The 21,813-nt window shown below is 44.3% G+C and overlaps 1 protein-coding gene and 1 long non-coding RNA gene across 4 annotated transcripts in view; one reads left to right on the top strand and one right to left on the bottom strand.

Annotated features, from left to right (window-relative positions):
* The first annotated feature begins 353 nt into the window (after positions 1 to 353).
* LOC308480545 (dimethylaniline monooxygenase [N-oxide-forming] 2-like) lies at positions 354 to 19,508 on the top strand. Of its 2 annotated transcripts, none has more exons than XM_081012216.1 (9): positions 354 to 513; positions 6,206 to 6,343; positions 7,625 to 7,813; positions 8,404 to 8,566; positions 10,264 to 10,406; positions 11,136 to 11,335; positions 13,105 to 13,460; positions 17,414 to 17,486; positions 18,184 to 19,508. In XM_081012216.1, the coding sequence occupies exons 2-9, from the start codon at positions 6,212 to 6,214 to the stop codon at positions 18,533 to 18,535; spliced, it is 1,608 nt and encodes a 535-aa protein (XP_080868342.1). In that variant the 5' UTR covers positions 354 to 513; positions 6,206 to 6,211; the 3' UTR covers positions 18,536 to 19,508. The 2 variants fall into 2 exon arrangements, with proteins under 2 accessions (XP_080868342.1, XP_080868343.1); XM_081012217.1 differs by lacking the exon at positions 354 to 513 and adding an exon at positions 5,987 to 6,112.
* Positions 14,899 to 21,813, bottom strand: part of LOC308480660 — a 20,386-nt gene continuing 13,471 nt past the window's right edge. For both annotated transcript variants that reach the window (XR_013988198.1, XR_013988199.1), the window contains 2 exons: positions 21,526 to 21,582; positions 14,899 to 16,248 (listed from right to left, as the gene is read on the bottom strand). This is a non-coding gene — a long non-coding RNA (uncharacterized lncRNA). The remainder of the gene's footprint in view (positions 16,249 to 21,525; positions 21,583 to 21,813) is intronic.

Raw genomic sequence — 21,813 nt, 5'->3', positions numbered from 1 at the left:
AGCTGGAACTCGTCTAAAGTTGAGTATCCTTTGTTTGGCCAGGCTGTTCTTCCAAGCTGTAGGTAGAGCAAAGGCACGGCAGCTGCTTCTCAATTGTCCTGTTGTCTTTTCAAGGGAAGCCAGCAAGTTCAGCTTCCACCGCTCCACTACCTCTAGCTGTCATTAAAGGGAGAACATATAAGCCCAAATCCACAGTCCCACATTCCATGTGGTTGTGTAACCCTAGTCCTTGGCTAAGGTTGCCAAACTCCTTGTGTTTTCAAAGAAGGTTGCTCACAAACATCCACAGAACATTTTAAGGCAACTCTGTTTATCACACAGACACACCCCAGTACCCCTAAAGACTGTTCCAGTCAACAAGTTAACTCCTAGTGCTCTGTGCCTGAGAGATAAAGAACCACGTGAGCATGGACTGCCCCCTTGTCAAAAGTCTCTGGAGCTCAGCTGGAGTGTGGATTTCCCTCTAGACACTGAAGGGACAATCTGCTTAATCCAGGCAACAGAGGAAGCCAGGTAAGAATTGCCATTTCCCTACGGTACTTTGGCTCTTCAACCTTTTTATCTCTTGACTCTTCAAGTCAAACCACATATTTGAGAAATCTATGACCAGATAATGCTGGAGGCAGAAGTATTTCACTCTTTCCCCCATTCTGCTATTCTCCAGATTTACCTATCGCGCCTACAATGCTCACACTCTCTGCTTCCTCCACCAAATACAAATACTGTACCTGTAATCTCTGGCCAGGCCAGGGGACAGTTTTGATTTGTCAAAGTGGTGCAGAGTAATTTGTTAAAACCCCATTCAGCAGCACTGCTGCGCCAATTAAATTTAATGAAGGGGAGATCTGGTCACAAACCTCTCACCAACATGTGAGGTTTGACCCGTTCTTTCTAAATGCTCAGTTAGGATTTTTGTGCTCTCGTTGAGCATTTAAAAATGGTTTTGCTTTTTCTGTTTCCCGAAGAGAGAATGAGGAATTTCTGTCTTGTGTGTGCTGAAGTACTCTGATTTATAGCCATCATTTTATTTCGGTAATTGTTTTATCTCATATGGTACATGGGCCGCTCACAATCGAAATCATTAAACAAAGAACTGCAAACATTTCACAATGCTGAAATACAGAACATCAGCAGTGAATGAAAGCAGATGATATAAAAACGATCGAAATGTCAAACTTTCCCAAAGTCCTAAGTAAATAGGTCCATCTGCAACCGGCAGCCAAAAGTTACCGTAATCATAATTTCTGCATGACAAGTTGAAATAACATTAGAAAGTTTACTTGAATGATTTTAAGAGACATATATGAGTATTGTACAAATATATCTACTATACACTATTATGTAAAGTACAAACATATATCTTAAGTCATACAACTTACCTTTTCAAACTACAGTACTCAGTCATGAGCTTTCCTGGACAGCAAACCACTTCAAAATCCGAGATATCTCTCTTGCATCCTCATAGGTTCTTAAAGTGCCACCAATATTTACTATTAAGGGGTGCTACTGTCATAATTCCAATTCCTATTTCCTATCTGCATTTAAGAAGTCAATATTTGGCAAAATCTACTAATACATAAGTCGATCCATTACACAAAATTTCATTAATTTTCTTTCTTTTTCCCCCATAAGGAAATATCAAAATATCACATTGGTAACATTTTTCAAATAAAGAACAAGAAAACACATCATAATTATCCAAAACCAGCTATACTTTAATCATACCTGCTCTTCCTTTAACCAGATTTTATATTCACTTTCTTAATATCTAATTTGCATTATTTGACTTACATAATTTACATGATACAGATTAAATCATTCCATATTTTCCCTTCATTTCCTTCCCAACCTAGGGAACCTCATTCTATATTTCCTCTGTTTATATTTGGGTCAATGAATTTTATAAAAGGTCTCTAGTTATCCCCTCCTCTTTTTTACTGTTACAAATATGTTCACTTTGTCATTATATCTATTTTCCCATGGTTTTATCAACTAATATTTAATGCTGCTTCTCATTGTGTGGCTATTAGTTTACCAGCTGTTGCTAAGAGTCCAATTTAATTCTGGGTACTGCTGCAAAACATTTTCCTTCAAATATCCAAGCTGCATAAATATTAGCTGAATATTTCATTGAGTACAGTCCTATATTCTTTTCCCTTTTTGCCTTTTCTTATAAATATAGCTGACTTTTCTTTAATTAATTACTGTGTTAATCAATGCATTATTAAAATAATGAGCAGCAGCCTGAATAGCTTTATGTAAATGAAATTGTCTGTCACAACTTTAACTGAATATGGATATATAAAAATAAAAACACATTTTTAATGGTGCTCAGATGCGTGAAAATTATGCTGTAACCATGAGATCAGCTTTATACTCACCAGCCATAACCCAACATAGAATTAAGCGTTCTGAATGCCACTGAAATCAACAGGCTTAAATGTGTACAAGTTTCTGTTGGATTATGGTCAATAAATATACTCACAATTTTTTAAGCCAGAGGAATGTAGTCTTCAAGTTTATTCCTGGGATCACCGCTCTTTACCTACCTAATTTGTGTTTTCCTGTAATCCTGACTCTAAACTGAATCCAGACGTTCAATTTAAGGTGACAGCAAAGCAGAGAAGCTTTTTTACCCCGTTAGCCTGAAAGAATAATAATGCTTATAGAAGTATGAATTTAACTTTGGGAATGAGGTTTGTCCTCATTTCTTCCTCTTTCCTAGGCTTCAGTGGATAACACATCTCACACAATCCCTTGCTGTGATAAGAAAGAAATAGAGGGGACTGCAAGTTGCAAAACCATTTTTCAAACCCCAATTCCCAAGGCATACATTAATCCATTATAACCAATATCTCTTCTCCTCAACTATGGCCTCATCCAGACTTCCTTTGGTGCTGCATTTTGAGGCACAGTTCCATGCTTTAAAGTTTCATGTCCAAGCATCGTTGTTGTTGTTTTGTCCCAGTGCTTTTCCCGGGAAAAACCCACCCTTTCCTATCTTCTCCCCCCAATAAGGCATGCGACATAATTTATGGATGGTTCCCTCTTCATCTCATTCCATGTTGAAGTTGAATTTCTGCAGATGAAATGTCACATTTTAGTCAGAGGCGTAGCAAGGTGAGGTGGTACCCAGTGCAAAAAAATGTTTGACACCCCCCCACCCCCACCCCACATTGCAATTCCCCCCCAATTTTTTTATTGATTTTCCAAATTTATAATGAATATAACACTCCAAGAAAAAAAACACATTGCGTGGACAGGCGGAGTCCCCAGATCCCGAGCGCCCCCCCGTCATGTGGAATAACGACTCAAGACAACGTGCTATGGGATTAAATTGGCCACAACTTTATTAAATTTCAAATGTGGGTAGACCTTGGCTCAGGCATTGGGCGTTCTCCCTCCCCAGTCCCCAGCCGGGGACCTAGGGAGCATCAGGCTTATCCAGTGTTTGTGGGGGGGGGGGATGGACCGGCTCTGGAGAACATATGTTCACGCAGAGATAGCCGCCCCTGTTACGCCGCCGCTGCAGGGGAGAGCAATGACGACCTTTCGGCGTACGGTCAAAGCCTCCCTTCAGAAACCCCTTTAACGGGGAACCCTGGTATCGCCGCTGCAAAGAGGAAGATGGACTAAAGGATTCCGCCCAAGGCCTGATACCGCCAAAGTTGTGACGTTTTGCTACGGGAAAGGTGAAACCTGCCAATGCAGGGAAATTCCTTTCCGGCCCTTTGACAGCGACCTTAACATAGCAGCACCCGCATACCTGTGAAGAAAAGTTAACCTGCAAAATAAGGCATTAACTGAGGGTGGGTAGGGTGGGAGAAGCTCTGGAGCCAAGTGAGGATTCCCAGGTAAGATCCTCCCTCTATTGTGTGGGCAGGTAATCCCTCCCCTACCTGGCCTGATCTCCTTGGCAACGCTTCCCCCAGGTGGGATTGGACAACTGACTGAGGTAGGTGGAGACCTCCAGGTATTCCACCTGAGGGAAGGCAAAGCCAAGCCTATGCTGATGGGGCCGCTCCAGATCTAGGGCTGCGCGCGTCCACGCAAAGGGCGCCCCCCGTTTTATGCAGGGAGCGGTCATTACAATCCTAAAAAGAAGAGAAAAAAGAAAAGAAAAAACAAACATGTAGACACATATTACTTCTAAGACCTAATTTACCGTATTTTTCGCTCTATAAGACGCACCAGACCACAAGGCGCACCTAGTTTTTGGAGGAGGAAAACAAGAAAAAAAATATTCTGAATCTCAGAAGCCAGAACAGCAAGAGGGATCACTGTGCAGTGAAAGCAGCAATCCCTCTTGCTGTTCTGGCTTCTGGGATAGCTGCGCAGCCTGCATTCGCTCCATAAGACGCAAACACATTTCCCCTAACTTTTTAGGAGGAATAAAGTGAGTCTTATAGAGCAAAAAATACGGTAATTTTCATTGTTAACTGACTTCCACAAATACCCCCTTACTGAGTTTCATTGAATCACCTTGTAACAGCTCTCCAATATCTTCTTTCTAATCAAATTAACGCCTTTGATTTACTATCTTCTTCTCTTTTCATAATTATCTAAATCCATAGTATTTTACACTTCATTCTTACTCTAATCCTAGGCCTGTTTGATACTTTCAAGTGACTTCTACTTATCTTATGTTTGGCTAAATAGTCTTTGAATTTCTTCCAATCTTCTTGATATTCCTCTTCTTTCTGATCGCGGATTCTTCCAGTCAGGTCGGCTAGCTCCAAAAAGTCTAACATCTTCATCTGCCATTCTTCTACTGTTGTACCCCACATTGCAATTTTTGGGAATGTTGCCCAGAGTTGTTGAGCTTTTTAGGGAGGGTACCCAAAGTTGTTAAGGTTTTATTAGGAAGGGTTGGCCATGAAACAGATACGCCCGCAGTTTGAGCAAATCCAACCGACGATCACATAAATAATGGCCATGGTGCCCACCTAAAAGGTGCCAAAACTGAGTTCCGACTGATAAAAAGCCCTGCCTATAACCATGCACACTTGCCCCAGAGCAGACATGTACAGCGTTGCACTGTAAATTGATAGTGCTACCCACAGATTTCTCACCAATGGGAGAAGTAGGTATAAAATTAATACAATTAATGGTGAAAACTTTCTTGTGGCAAGTTGCACAGTCTCCTTTAGTTGCCGTATATCAGACAAGGCAGTAGTTTGCACGATCGGTGGTTGGATTTTCACTATCGGCGGGTGGTGCTGGCCTGCCGGGGGTGCGAGCACTGCCTGCCAGGGGGTGCCGGCACCACCCGCCGATCGCGAAAATCCGACCGCCAATCGCATAAAACCGCCCTCTGGGGATACCAGCGCCACCTGCTGGGGGGGTTGCCAGGCTGATCGTTGGGCGTATTGCGCGATCAGCGGGCGGATTTTCACGATGACGATCACTCCAATCGCGAAAATCCATCTGCCGGGAGTGCAAGTGCCGCCACGCCAATCCGCCCGGAGGATTTTGTCACCCCCCAGGCATGACACCCGGGGCAGAGGGCACCCCCCGCACCCCCCTTGTGACGCTTCTGATTTTAGTAGCTTGGAGCACTTTCCAACATCATTAAGCGATCGTTAAAACGCTAGTGTGAATGTACTTTCTATATTGTCAGGTCAGGGTCCTGCGGGTTTAAGATGTGATGTGGCTGCTATTTGGATCATTTGGAATACGCTTAGATTCTTGGATCATATGTCTGTGGGGAGGGTCATGTAGACATGGCTTGGGACATCTGCCCCTCACTTCCCTCTCCCGTTATGCAAAGAAAGCCTGTGTGAAGGATCATGTGAACACCGCTCGGGTCATTTGAAATGTGATGTGGACGCTTCTCGGATCATGCTGCTTGCAACGTGATGTGAACATTGCTCGAATCATCTGCCCCGATTGGCACAATGTCACTATTCTTAACTGTGTGGTTCTTGGCAAAGACTCCCCAGAAGGGGCATCAACGCAAACACATTTCATCCAAATTTGCCAACAAATGAAAAGTGATATGCCTTTGTTGGTTCATTCCAGTCAATGGGAAAGACATCTAAGGCTTCGGGAAATGACCGCTGTCCACAGATCTGGGGTGAAGCACAGTGTCTGTCCAAGCCTCTGAGTGAAGGTAGCACACCCCTAGTGTTAATAAGAGGACAGAAGTGGCCTTCTGATTCAAGGGAGAAATGTAAGCTGTGCCTTTGATCTTTCCTTCTCGTAGGGGACCATGGCTAAGAAAGTTGCCATTATCGGTGCTGGAGTGAGCGGGCTGACATCCATCAAAGGCTGCCTGGAGGAAGGCCTTGAGCCCACTTGCTTTGAACAAAGCAGTGACATCGGAGGACTATGGAGATTCACAGTAAGTCAGGAGACTTGTCGCTTGAAAGGTTAGAACATTGAATGAATGTATCTTGGGAAGCTTCCACTACAACCCACAGAGGGACACACCCCGATTCTGATAGTTGTGTTCTGTGGCTAAGCTCCTTTCGACCTCAGCTGCCACTAATATGTAGGAAGGCACCTAGTTCTAAAAGTCTTCATCAACTGATAGTTGTCCTCACCTTCGCCAGCACTCAAGTTTCTGGCTGAATTGCATTGCTCCAGAAAGGAAGTGGCTGAAATTGTGTGCATAGGTGCTGGGACATTGCATGGCAGACTATACTGCCAGACTCATCCTCATCCAGTGTTAGTCACTAAGAGCCAAACCAGGTGTGAAATATATTTTCAGTAATGCAAATAGTTTCATGCCATTCGTGTCTTCCACATGGGTGTAGCCAGGATTTTTGTTAGGGGAGGGGGCAGCCAAATTTGTCGAACTTTCTTTTCAGGAAATCAAAGCTGTCGAGCAATGTTTGCGAGAGGAGAACTTTGTGCAGTGGATTATGCCCCAGCAGGCAGATCTGCCCATATGGCACACATAATCTGCCGCCTGAGGTAGAAATTTCATGTTGCCTTATGACAGAGCGGCTTTTCATCCTAAATTGTGCCAAAATAAAATTGGCTTGCCCCTCAGCAGTCACAAACCAAACAATGTGCTGATGGTTTAATAAATGCCCTCCACTTTTGCTGAACATAACTGGGTGGATTGTTTCACCCTCGCTCCTAGAACTGGAAGATCTGTGACCAATTGATTGTAGTCATGTGGATTATTTGCCCTCTACTGTGCTTTTTGGAATAATGGCATCCTAGGAACACTGGGAGCGCCCCATTCCATTTCTTTATAGTATGTAAACAGCTTTCATCCGAGGATGAACTGGATTTCCTTTTGGATGAATTTTTGTTGTTATTATTTTTCATTACATATATCAAAAATTTGTTCAAAATGGCTTCTCTTGGAATATTTTTTATCCTGCTGCAGATGTCAGATGACTCATGGGTGCACTGGATTACATAGACAGGGAGATGAATGTTTTGGTTGTGACACCTTGCTGGGGATGCATTATATCTCTATGGAGATTTTGAGGCCAATTGGGTTATTAGTCATAGCACTTTACTGGAGCCTCCATGTTCAGAGATAGCGAACCATCTGGCAACAGTTGATTGAGAAGCAAAGAATGGTGAAGAGCTTTTGGCTTCATGCTATGTGTGTGGGATTCCGGGAGGCAGCTGATCAAGCAGGGATCTTCTTATTGCTCCCTAGGAAAAGGTGGAGGAAAACAGGGCTAGCATCTACAACTCTGTCGTCACCAATTCCTCCAAAGAGATGTCCTGCTTCAGTGACTTTCCAATGCCTGACCACTTTCCAAACTTCCTGCACAACTCCAAGTTCCTGGAATATTTGCGACTGTATGCAAAGCACTTTGGTCTGCTCAAGTATATAAGGTTCAAGGTATGTTGATTTAATTCACTCAATACTATCTCCTGTTTCTTTCTGGGAACTAAATTTGTAATAATGTTAAAACAAGAGAATCTATTAGCTTTAGTGATGTTGCTTGGACAATTCTTTTTCAAAATGTTTGATATCTGTAGAATGTCCACCACACATGGAGTGAGTCTGCTTTTTTTCATACAGTACCAACACTTACTAGCAGTTGCAACCACATAGTCCAAATCCCTGCAATGTAGTAATCTTAACTAAAGCACCCATGATAGATGGCCATCCAACCTCTGCTTAAAAACCTCCAAGGAAGGAGAGTCCACCACCTTCATTTTAAGATGGCTATCATATCTCCTCTCCATCTCCTCTTATCCAGGCTAAACATACTCAATTCCCTCAACTGTTCTTCAGAAGTAGTTCCTTGGTTTCCAGACCTTTGATCATCTTGGTCATCCTCTTCCAGCTTGTCAATATCCTTCAAAAACCCTTTAAAAAATCCCCTTCAGAACTTCCTGCTGTTCAATGAAGTGGGGAGCGAGGAACGTGGTGTCAGAGAAAACTGGTTGCAAAGTAATAGTGTCGTTTTTCTGGCTTCATGGTAGACCACCGTCATCAGTTTAGAAAAAAGCCAAGATTACGCTACCACTGGCCAATGGACCATGGTCACAGAGACAGATGGAAAGCAGGAGTCATTCATCTTCGATGCTGTCATGATCTGCACTGGCCACCAGATAGAAGCATACACCCCAGTGGAGTTTTTTCCTGGTAAGGTTTCTTCAGCCTAACAGAGAGTTGAAAACCCTGAACATATTTCAGTTGACAACACAGCGTCTGGTTGGGTTTGTGAGGTTCAGTGACCAGCCATGAGGTCATGCTGGACCAACTAGAAGAGACAAGTGAGGCAAGCATCCAGGATGCCAGAATTCAAGAGACTCTTCTCACCTTAGCTATGAGCTTGCAAGGAGAGAGCCACTGCTTGAACTTTTGGAGGGGGGGGGCAGCTTAAGAGAGGCAGCTTAGCAGATCAGCACCATTTCAGGGGGGATGATAAGATCAAGAATGTTCTAATCTCCATAATTTGCCTCAGGCACAGACAGCTATACGTGGAAGGAGGGGGAGAAATGAAGGGACAAAAATGACAAATACAAACAAAAAAATGGTTTCGCAGCCAACTCTTATTGAATGTGCTATAGTTATTCTCTGCAGGGGGAAGGGCTGGGAATGAGCAAAAGAAAATTTTAGGTCAGCCCTGGGTAGGGATTAAGGTCCTTCATATGCCTGTGCAGATAAATATCCTCATTCCCTTGCCCTTAAAGGTAAAGGTAAAGGGACCCCTGACCATTAGGTCCAGTTGTGGACAACTCTGGGGTTGCAGCGCTCATCTCGCTTTACTGGCCGAGGGAAGCCGACGTTTGTCCGCAGACAGCTTTTCCGGGTCATGTGGCTAGCATGACTAAGCCACTTCTGGCGAAACCAGAGCAGCGCACAGAAACACTGTTTACCTTCCTGCTGGAGCGGTATCTATTTATCTACTTGCACTTTGACGTGCTTTCGAACGGCTAGGTTGGCAGGAGCAGGGACTGAGCAACGGGAGCTCACCCCGTTGCGGGGATTTGAACCGCCAACCTTCTGATTGGCAAGCCCTAAGCTCAGTGGTTTAGACCACAGCACCACCTGCGTCCCTTGCCCTTACATCCCCCACAATTCCACATGAGAAATCTTTTCCTATCTCATTCCCTCAAATATATGATTTTGACATGTCTCTTCATCCCCAGTTGTGCTATGTGGTGAAAACAAATCAAGCATTGTTGCCTAATTTGTTCAACTTTTGCATATTTTTTCCCAAATTCTGGATTTCCCCCCACCCATATCAGAGTTCCAAATGTATTTATCTTAGCCAACTCACACTTGGAATTTCTAGGGGAAGGGGGAGATACATCGGATAGAAGATTTGGCAGAAAATGATGGCTCAGAGGGAGACATAATCAAGCTCACCCTTCTGATGCCATAAAACAAACAAACCCTCTACTGCTTTGCTTAGAAGAGGCCATAGTTAACATGTTTTTGTCCTTAGCATGCTCTTTGGATGTAAAATAAAAATAGGAATTAAAAAACAACAACCATAGCTCCACTAGATCACTGACTCTACAAATATATACTGATTTAAAGTCATTGACTTTCACATTCTAAAAGGCTACTTTCTTGTACTGCATACTGCACCAATGTTTGATCACAAAACGGGGTTAGTCACTTGGCTAAAGCTATATTGTTTTTACCAGTTTTTTCCTCTCGTGAGAAGATATATTTGAGGGAATAGCATTCTTCCACTACAGATGAGCCAAGCAAAGTTTGTCTTGTACCTGAATGCTGTGATATCCTGATCTGGAATCTATCCAAAAACAACTTTTTGCAACTATTAAGTTATTCTGCAAGTGCTGTAGCAACTCTTTGCTTCATGGCAGGTTTTGAAAAGTTCCGGGGAAACTATTTCCACAGCCGAAATTACAAAAACCCTGATGGGTTCAATGGGAAGACTGTTGTGATCATTGGGATGGGGAATTCGGCTGCTGACATCGCTGTGGAGATCTGCAGGAAGGCGAAGAAGGTAAAGAGGCTGTTTGGGGAGAGGGGTGATGTGAAGAATTGGATATCTTCTTGATAGGCATGGATTACAAAACAAAATAGATGGAACCCAACCTAAGGTGGACTTACCCACGCGATGGCTGGCAGCAGGACCCACTGACTGAAGGAAGGAGCAGAGAGAGAGGAGGAAGAATGGGAAGAAGGTTTACGGTAAGAAAGAGGAGGATAGATGTAAACAGATATTGTAACAGTAAATGTTATTTTATATATACCCTGCCTGTCCGGAACTCAAGTCCGCTTGCTGATAAAGTAAGAACAGCTAAGAGATCAGCAGCGGAAAACATTAAAAAGCAGCTGAACATACATATACAAAAACATATATAAATATGTCCTGGGCGCAAAATTGTTAGGGGCACAAGATTTCAACACCCCGTGCTACTTCAATACAGCTGTGCTCTTCTATCACAGGGCTCTGTTGAACACGGCTTCTTCCTGTGAACCAGGAAGTGACCTCTCCAGGCAACGAAACAACTCTTCTTGTCTTATCTCTGTGGCTGCAATCTCCTGGGTGATGCAGACTCTGTTAGGCAGTTGAATTTGCATGCATACTAAGTCCGTTTCCCTCTCTCCCCCTCCCCCTCTGTGTGGCCCGGGACCCTTGCAACCCACGCTACGCCACTGGATTTGTGAAGGAGAGAGGAAGCTTTGAGAGAGTTTTGGGGGCTCATTGGCTTCTCTTGCTGCCCCACAGGTTTTCCTCAGCACAAGGGGAGGCACCTGGGTGATGAGCCGAGTGTATGACAATGGCTATCCTTGGGACACCATCTTTCACACTCGCTTCAACGACTTGATCCGAAATTCTGTCCCTTGGTTCCTTTTGAAATGGATGACGGAACGGAAAATGAACCAGTGGTTTAGCCACGAGAACTATGGCTTGGTGCCTCGAAACAGGTATATAGTTCAGGCCTAGGCAAACTCGGCCCTCCAGATGTTTTGGGACTACAACTCCCACCATCCCTAGCTAACAGAAACAGTGGTTAGGGATGATGGGAATTGTAGTCTCAAAACATCTGGAGGGCCGAGTTTGCCTAGGCTTGATATAGCTGGTCATTTTGCTTCAAAGGCGGGTTGATCTGACCTGGGTTTGTTGCCAGGGTTATTGCAAGACACAACAAGAGATGAAAATCAGTTAGACACAAATTCTGTCAGTCCTATGCTTTTTGAAAAGGCATGTGATCCCTGTGTTTAGACCGGGAAATCTGTGAGAAGAATTTCGCACCATCTGAGGATGCTACTGCCTGTTGTGCCTCTGCATGGACCGCTGATGGATTCATTCATTCATAATTCATTCAGTCTCTGCATGGATCGCTGATCTGGGCTTTCCACCGTCCAGCCGGCAGAGTCAACCTAAAATAGATTCACAAACAGAAATACAGAAACTGGTCTCCTTTGAGGACAGGTGATCCTTACTTCTTATAAGCATTCTTATAAGAAGAACATATTTGGGGGTGTAAGTGTAACAGGTCCAGCCTGACTTCAAGTCAAGGAAAAAGTGTGCAACTTGACCAAAACTTTGGGAAATGTAAGTACCGTATTTTTCCATGTATAACACCCCCCCCCCCCGTGTATAAGACATCCCCTATTTTTGGGGAATCCAATTTAAGAAAATGGGGGAAGGATTGCCCAGAGTTGTTGAGCTTTTTGGGGGGGGGGGCAATTGACAAAGATTGCTCATCCGCATGACCACACACATTGCCCATTCGCCACCAACAGCCTCCAATCACCTGCCTAATAGCAGCAGCGGCAGCCAATCGAAAGCAGCCATTGCCACAGCCACCACTCACACACCCAATCACCTTGACAGTCTCTGGATAGGCGCAGCAACTAATCAACTGTCCCGCCAATCAACTTTCTCTTTTTTAAAGACAGAAACCTCATCGAATACACAGAAAAGTACGGTATGTGAAGCACTTTGAACCCTATGAAGCACTGTAGAGGAGTTATGTTCCAGGGATTGCACCTAAAGCCAAAATTGCCTATACAAGCAATCCTTGTTTTGCATGTGGGCTCCATTCCAGACGTAGGGATGCGGGTGGCACTGTGGTCTAAAACACAGAGCCTAGAGCTTGCCGATCAGAAGGTCGGTGGTTTGAATCCCCGCGACGGGGTGAGCTCCCGTTGCTCAGTCCCAGCTCCTGCTAACCTAGCAGTTCGAAAGCACATCAAAGTGCAAGTAGATATATAGGTACCGCTCCGGCGGGAAGGTAAAAGGTTTCCGTGCGCTGCTCTGGTTCACCAGAAGCTGCTTAGTCATGCTGGCCACATGACCCGGAAGCTGTCTGCAGACAAACGCCGGCTCCCTCGGCAAGTAAAGCGAGATAAGCGCTGCAACCCAAGAGTTGGTCAGAACTGGACCTAATGGTCAGGGGTACATTTACCTCCATTCCAGTCACCCCCCACTTCATCCTTCGGTGGAGCGCATATAAGCCCATTCCGCCCCATTCCACCCCTGCCCCTTTTCATGATGTTTTAGGGATGCCTGCCCTCTTCCCACCCCTTTCCTATTAATTTTTACTATCTTTTTTCCCCACGAGAAGCTGAATGCACTCAAGTCAAATGCACATAGGTTGCTGGCTCACTGTATTATTGGTGGAGAATAAGAACAGTGTTATCCCTTCCAGTTTCTGGGCATGTTTCTCCACTCTCATTTTGCCTTCCAGATCCCTAATGAAAGAGCCAGTGTTCAATGATGACTTGCCTAGCCGTATCCTCTGTGGTGCTGTGATGGTGAAACCACTCATTAAGGAGTTCACTGAGAGCTCCGTCATTTTTGAAGATGGAACTATAGAGGAGAATGTGGATATTGCCATCTTTGCAACAGGCTACACGGTTGCATTTCCTTTTCTGGACAAGTCAGTGATCAAGGTGGAAGACAATCGGGTCCCGTTGTATAAACACGTCTTTCCTCCTCATCTGGAGAAGCCAACGCTGGCTGTTATTGGCCTCATCCAGCCCCTTGGGCCTATCATGCCCACTGCAGAGCTGCAAGCTCGCTGGGCAACCAGAGTCTTTAAGGGTAAGATTCTGGTTCTGATTATACAGCTCAGTCAGGGTGCATATTACAAAAGAACAGTTTCTTGCCTTGAGGAGGTTGCAATCTAACATTTTACAATAGAGTAAACAAAATAAGAAGCAGAAGGGGGTGAATGCGGAGGTAAATGGGAAATAATAAACCAGGTAAACTGGAAATAGCAAGCCCAGGGTGACATGCTTATTTTCATTACACCTTTAGTGAAGCATTGCTTTGCTTTGCCTTGCTACTCATGTAGTTTGGCAATTTTCAAAGGTAGGATATCAGATTACAGTGGAATTTTGGGTTGCGAACGTGATCCGTGTGGGAGGCACGTTTGCAACCTGAAGCATTTGCAACCTGCAGCGCCACATCTGTGCACACGTGTGGCGCAATTCGGCGGTTCTGCACATGCGCAAAGCACAAGTTAGTGTTTCTGTGCATGCATGAGTGCCGAAACCCGGAAGTAAGCCGTTCTGGTACTTCCAGGTTTAGGCACGTCCGTAACCTGAAAACGCGTAACCCGAAGTTTCTGTAACCTGAGGTACCACTGTAATTACACATTTGACATGTCCCCAAATTGAAAATTTGGATATTTTGATAGTTCTTTGATTATAAAATCCAGTTTTGCTGTTGAAACACGAGTTGTAGGCACACACAGCATCCCATCAAAATATAGAGCCAAAGACACCATAAATCCTGATCAAAACTTTAAAAATCCAATATCCAAAATCTGGGTAGCTTGATCACGGATTTGTAATAATAATGGTTATGACAACAGCATTTATATAAAGCTGCCCAAGAACTGCACATACATTATCTTGGCAATTGCACCTACAGCTTTCTGAAATGGTTCGATGTTGTCACTGTACCACTACAAACCAGCAGCTGTAGATGAGAGATGAGTGGCTTGCTTAAGTGAGATTTGAACTGAGAGCCAGTGTGGTGTAGTAGTTAAGAGGGGTAGTCTCATAATCTGGTGAACCGGGTTCACGTCTCCGCTCGTCCACATGCAGCTGCTGGGTGACCTTGGGCTAGTCACACTTCTCTCTGAAGTCTCTCAGCCCCACTCACCTCACAGAGTGTTTGTTGTGGGGGAGGAAGGGAAAGGAGATTGTTAGCGGCTTTGAGACTCCTTCGGGTAGTGATAAAGCGGGATATCAAATCCAAACTCTTCTTTTAAGAAAAAAAATAATGAGATTTGAACTGGGAACTCCATCTTCTCCCAGCCTTGGGATGCCTACTGGGAAGCAAGAATTGGCTGGTGGGAAAAGTAGGGGCACTTGGCCAATGGCACTTGCTGGGGAAGGAATGGAACTCGTTTACTTCTTGACCTGTTAAAGGGGTCATGGCCAGGTTGCAGACCTGCAACTGTTGGAAAGGCAGTTGCGTCTTGAGGCCCCAAGCCAGCGCCCCCATGAAATAACTACACACAGACACAGAATTAAGGTTGATGGGTAGCATTAAGGCCACAACTTTATTGATTGCAAATTAAATGTGAGTGGTATTGGCAAAGGCACTGGCTGAAGACTATAACGGACTACTGCCCCAGTTGACAGAGTCTATGTAGGTAAACCCATCGGGGCAGCAACATCGGGGTTTTGCCCGACAGAAGCTTATCAGTGTGGTGTAGTGATTAAGAGCGGTAGACTCGTAATCTGGTGAACCAGGTTCGATTCCCTGCTCCTCCACATGCAGCTGCTGGGTGACCTTGGGCTAGTCACACTTCTTTGAAGTCTCTCAGCCCCACTCACCTCACAGAGTGTTTGTTGTGGGGGAGGAAGGGAAAGGAGAATGTTAGCCACTTTGAGACTCCTTAGGGTAGTGATAAAGCGGGATATCAAATCCAAACTCTTCTACCGTGAGGTTCCTGTGATCCCGGCATGGCCCTAGCCCATCAAGCGGACTTCGGATGAGATCCGGGACCCCCAGATTCCTTTAACAGAATACCTTTTGATCATTGAGGGGCAGGTGATGGCCACACCTCCCCTCCACACACAAAATTAAGCCAATGCCTGCTAAACCTGGAAAGTTGTGACGATTGCTAAGGGGGTAGGCAAAAACCCAAGTGACCAGTGCCAATTTGCCAGATGGATAAAAATTCCTACCCAGCCCCTGTCCCAAGACAGGCAACTCACACAAAGTCCAAAGCAAGGCCAAGAACCTACACTAAGGGTGGGAGGGCGGGTGTTCAGCAGTGCCAATCAAGTGCCTAGGGCCCTCTTGCACTGATGCTTATATAATTCATTAACCACCCCCACCCCTTTCCTGATTGGCCTATTTAGAGAAATGAAACTGAATCAAATGAATCAAATGCCTATTTAGAGAAATGAAACTTAGACCAAGAAACAAAACCTACTTAGTCAGGGGTGTGTCCAGGGGCCCAGTCGCAAGAAGGACCTCCTTCTGAGGACGGTCCCATCTCTGATGGCTTAGTTTCTTGGGGACACCTCCCCCCACTATGATTTTATGAGGGTTGAGGGTTTTTTGGCTGTTCTTTTAGCCAGATTGTTCCTTATGGCATCATTCACTAAAACAGTGGGTCCACCTGTTGCACATTAAAACCAAAGCACTTTTATGTGCCGTAGATCTCTTCTGGTTCGCTCTGGTGCATTTTGAATGAGCCAGATGTTGTGCCTGTGGCAAAAGGGGTCAAACTATGACTTCAGTTGGCTGTGTTGCTCTGTGCACCTTGCATTGCTTGCCTCTTGGTTTTCTTACTTCTTCTTCCTTTTCCCTCCTGGCAGTGATAAGTATTTTGACAGGGATCTCGTTGAGATTGGGACTTGCCACTCTGTAAAAGACAACATGCATTGATGGTGCTGCGTAACTCATTGTATTCGCTACACAGGTTAAGAAAAGCATTCCAGTCTATGGTCAAACCACAACATACATTTTAAAGCACATGGCTCCCCCCCCCCCCCCAAGAATTGTGGGAACTATAGTTCACCCCTCACACAGCTCCAGTTCCCAAGATTCCATTATCAGAGTTAAAGAAATCAGTAATAATATTATGGAGAACCACTTTATTAAAGTGAGGAAAGCTACACATCATTCTTATTAAAGATGTAAAGTGGTACCTCAGGTTACATACGCTTCAGGTTACAGACTCCACTAACCCAGAAATAGTACCTCGGGTTAAGAACTTTGCTTCAGGATGAGAACAGAAATCGCGGTCCCGCGGCACAGCAGCAGCAGGAGGCCCCATTAGCTAAAGTGGTGCTTCAGTTTAAGAACAGTTTCATGTTAAGAACGGACCTCTGGAATGAATTAAGTTCTTAACCCAAGGTACCACTATATATAAAAGCAAAATAGGGTTGCACACCACCCCAGTCTCTGGGTGGTGCGAGATTCCAGGGATTCTAGGAACTTAGGTTCCGTGTTTCCTTCTGGGAATGAGACACAGTGGTGACAGTGGTGTCTTTAGGATATATGGGTTATTTACACATATATTTGCACCCTGAGATCTTGCAATAAAGGGTGGTATATAAATCAATCAATCAAACAAATAACCTTAGCCTACAATGGAGAGGTTGATTAACACCCCTAAAGGGTCTTTCTTTCCCCATAGGGAAAGACTTCTGCCTCTCTGGCTTTTCAGCCTTCCGCTTTCCTATCCAGCTTCTAGCTCACAAAACCCAACTCTTTCAACCCTAAACTCTGGCTTTTGCCCTTCTCACTATCCGGCACACAGCCCCCTCTCCTTGCTTTCTTAATGGCTCATCACTCCAGGCAATGACCTCATCAGAAAGCTAGCCTGGCTTATATTTCAGGACTTGTTGGGTCCAGGTGTTAGAAAGGTCTGGCACCCACAAACTCATAAACAATAGATTGGGGTGGAGGGTGATGGGATGAGAAGCTATGAAAAGAAGTGGGGCAAAAGAGCTGGTCTCCTCTGTCTTCCCCCCAAGAATATATATTGTAGACATGACCTCAGCCCCAACTCTTAATCTTTTTAGGGCTAAGTTTGCTGCCTTCAGAGAGCACTATGGTGGCTGACACCACCAAGAGGAATGAGAAGAGGATCAAATGGTAAGAGAAACATCCAATGCTTTATGGTTAATATCAGCTCCAGATCAGATAATGATTATTTATTTATACCCCGCCCATCTGGCTGGCTTTCCCCAGCCATTCTGAGTAGCTCCCAACAGAATATTAAAAACATGATAAAACATCCAACACTAAAAGCTTCCCTAAACAGGGCTGCCTTCAAATGTCTTCTAAGAGTCAGATAGTTGTTTATTTCCTTGACATCTGCTGGGAGGGCGTTCCACAGGGAGGGCGCCACTACCGAGAAGGCCCTCTGCCTGGTTTCCTGTAGCTTCACTTCTCGCGGGGAGGGAACCGCCAAAAGGCCCTTGGAAGTGGACCTCAGTGACTGGGCTGAACGATGGGGGTGGAAAAAGAATATAATAGAAGGTTGGACAACATAGAAATTTATTAAAACAGGAGGGAGTAGAGTATCAATTGAAAGAATTTAAGGAATTATCAGGGAAATTAACAACATGGATACAATATCAGCATTTGAACGTATTTAAGAAAGATAGGCTACGAGGGCTTGGGGAACAAATATGGATAGCTTCCACCCACCAGATTCAAGATGAGTGCCTTTTCAGCTTTTCTGCTACTAGACTTGTTCCTGCCTAAGTTATGCGCTCAAGATAAAATCATGTTATGCCTTCTCCACCTTAGATATTGGTGTGATTGATGTCTTTCTTCACATTCAAAGGTTTGGCACCAGCCGCAGCCAGTCAATCCAAACGGATTTTATTGAGTATCTGGACGAGCTTGCTGCTCTCACAGGAGCAAAGCCAAACCTGTTCAGCCTCCTTCTGAGAGATCCCAAGCTGGCCTTGACCATCTTCTTTGGACCCTGCAGCCCATTCCAGTTCCGCCTGATGGGACCAGGGAAGTGGGCTGGAGCCAGGAACGCCATCCTGACCCAGACACAGCGGATCATCAAGCCCACAAAAACTCGAACAGTGGGCAATTCTTCGAGTAACGCTCTGCTCTCCCTGCTTAAAATCCTTGGCTTCCTTGCTCTCTTGGTTGCAGTTTTCCTATCCATTGGTCAGTGCTGAACTCTACCCAATGATGCAACAATGGCAAACTGCTGCTTTACTGATGCTTGCTTGTTCTTCAATGCATGTATAGGGGTCACACAGGGCCAACTTTCCACTCTCAAACTTGTGTCCCTCTTAGGGTCTCCTCTTTCCTACAAACGTAGCAAATGGAAAGAAGGAAACGTCTGGGAAATAATGAAATAGGAACATACAGGCAAAGTATGGAAGGGCAAATCTGTCAGTTTCGGTTTCTCTTGATTTCTCATGCTTTCCTATCAAGTTTACTTTGCACGTTTCCTGATCAATCTGCTTAAAAAGAAAAAGTGTCTCATGAAAATTCATCAATGTTTTTGTGATCATTCCTCCTAATATATTTTTGCTAGGAATTTTCCCTAATACAGTTCATTTTGATATGCTATTTTCACAAATATATGCATTTTAATGTGCTTCTTCTCCCAATGGTGTTGTTTTCCAACAACAACAGCAATGTGAACAAGGAGGTGTATATTAGGAGAAGTGTGAATTTTGAAGGATAGCTGTTTCAGGACCCACAAATTTCAGGTAGGTTTGCCTGAAAATGTGAACTGAATGGGCTTCCCTCCCAGTTCTAATGTGAAGTCAGAAACACACAGACTCACACACACACACACACACACACACACACACACACACACACCAGGGAGAATGGGCTGGTAAACCAATTGGCAAGGCCAGCAAGGTCTTGTGCCTTCTGGGTGCGACTTAGAATTGTAGCTTTTATTTTTTAGAAAAGTATGTTTCTGGTCCTTTGAAGGGACATTTGAACTTTGCAGTCTATGTAAGGCTTGAGAGTCAGCGAGGGTGAATCTCTTTTGTGCTGCTTCCCCCATTGCCATGAGCCCCCCCTGAGCTACAGTTACCCATTGCACCTGTGCCACTAAAACCCTCTGCATGCCTGACAAATATCTAAAATGCAAGAGTTTACAAATAAATCGTGCGCAAAGAAACAAAACTGTATGTGTTTTTAATCACTCATTTAACACTGCAATTCAGACCAGTGCATCATTCTGTTCTATAGGAGCTGAGCCCCTGGTTCCTTCAAGTTTATTTCATGCTGAGCATCAAAGGCTATGCTTTGTTACTCTTGCTATGAAGACAGGGCTCCCAGTACGTTTCCGAGCACAATTCAAAGTGTTGGTGCTGACCTTTAAAGCCCTAAATGGCCTCGGCTCAGTATAACTGAAGGAGTGTCTCCACCCCCATCGTTCAGCCCAGACACTGAGGTCCAGTGCTGAGGGCCTTCTGGCGGTTCCCTCACTGCGAGAAGCCAAATTACAGGGAACCAGGCAGAGGGCCTTCTCGGTAGTGGCACCCGCCCTGTGGATCGCCCTTCCACCAGATGTCAAGAGAAAAACAACTACCTGACTTTTAGAAGACATCTGAAGGCAGCCCTGTTTAGGGAAGCTTTTAATATTTAATAGACTATTGTATTTTAATATTTTGTTGGAAGCCGCCCAGAGTGGCTGGGGAAACCCAGCCAGATGGGCAGGGTATAAGTAATAAATTATTATTATATTATTATGGGTATTATTATAGGGCTTGATAGATGGGTTTTATTTATTTGATGTGTTATATCACATTTTAAAAGGTAAAGGGTAAAGGGACCCCTGACCATTAGGTCCAGTCGTGGACGATTCTGGGGTTGCGGCGCTCATCTCGCTTTATTGTTACTGCAAAGCAAGGTAACAAACAGTATAATTGATCTGATATCCCAGTCTTCAAGGGCAAGACCAGAATGAATTATCCATGTTTCTTTATCCTTTTATAATAGGTATGTGAGGGAGGAAGAAAAAAAAGGGGGCTTAAACAGTCTCTTTCATCTCTTCAAGTCCTCCCCCCCCCCATTTTCCCTTCAGCCATCCTCTGAAAAGAGATGTGGGGCTCAAATTTCATTTCACGCATTCAAATGCAGGTCTGGGTAGAAGTTTCTAGAGGACAATTGCCATTCTCTGATAGAAGTAAACTCCCATCAATACACTGACATTAGCATTACAGGTTGGGCATGGGTTGTTGGGAGTCCTCTGCTGTCAACGTAAAGCTTAGTTCCCACCCTTAGATTGATATACTTTTGTCTTCCTTAGCTTACTAGAATGTGCAAATGTAAATACTTCCATCAGTGACTGATAAGTACTTTAGAATCACTTTCGGGGGTGGGGTGGGGGTGGGACAGAACAGTGTAAATAGTCCAGTTTTTGTACATACTTTGGTACTATATTACGCCTGGGCTTAGTACAAAGGTCAAAGTGTGTGGGTTTTCTTCCACTTACAATTCTCCATTTTTGCCCATCTGTAACATTGCCAAACACCTCCTTTCAAAGCTAAAACCTGATATTCTCCTCCCCACCCAGTCGGGAAATAAATTCTTGGCAGCTAAAGGAGCCTAGTTTGGGGCACTTGTGAATAAAAGAATGAGGGGACAGGCAGCCAATTCTTAGTTTTGCACCTGAGGAACTAAACATTCACATTCCAGAGATGTTGCTGTGTTAAAACTGTTCAAGCAAAACTAACAAAAGGTACCGCTGGCACCTTAAAGACAAACATCTGAAAATATCTCATCAGGCATTCTTAAAGCAACAATATCCACCCAATGAAGTGAAAAAGAAACTTATCAGTGAGGCAAAACAGGTACTCAGGAAGAATCACCTAGAACCAGAAGTGCCATAACTGTATCTCCATGTTTCACCATCTCCTTTTGCCTATATTTAGACCATCTGCCTCCTCTCACACATAACCAACCCCATCTTTAAAGGTAGAAAGTAATTGGTATGAAACAGGGCTGGATTTAAGTCTGATGAGGCCCTAAGCTACTGAAAGTAATGGGGCCCTTTATATGTTCAGCTGTCCTTTGTCAACAACAAATTATTACACACTTTTGTGCATCTTCCATCCCAACGTGCTTTATTCTCTCAGAATTGCGAGTTCTGGTCTGATTTATTTGTCTTAGTATGTGTATGCTCAATTGCACCCACCTGGAGGACAGCAGAGGACTTCAAGATGACAATGTGCACTGGCCTGTTTGTCTTGTGCTAAAACAGATTAGTAAATCACCTTTAACAGAACAGACAGTAATGAAAGAAAATAAGTGCAGGGCTTCTGTCCAATTGCAGTATTTTAAAAACAACGCATGTGGAACACCAACAGTGACATATCATGAAATGTGACATAGACTATGCCTGCTTCACAGCAGGCACTTGTGATGTGAAGCAGGGGAGCAAGTCTGAATGTCCCCATGAATATTAACTCAGGGAAATGATACT

Source organism: Podarcis pityusensis (assembly GCF_964106645.2).
Source record: "Podarcis pityusensis genome assembly, chromosome: 6".
Classification (NCBI taxonomy): Eukaryota; Metazoa; Chordata; class Lepidosauria; order Squamata; family Lacertidae; genus Podarcis; species Podarcis pityusensis.
This window is presented reverse-complemented; position numbering and strand designations above follow the sequence as displayed.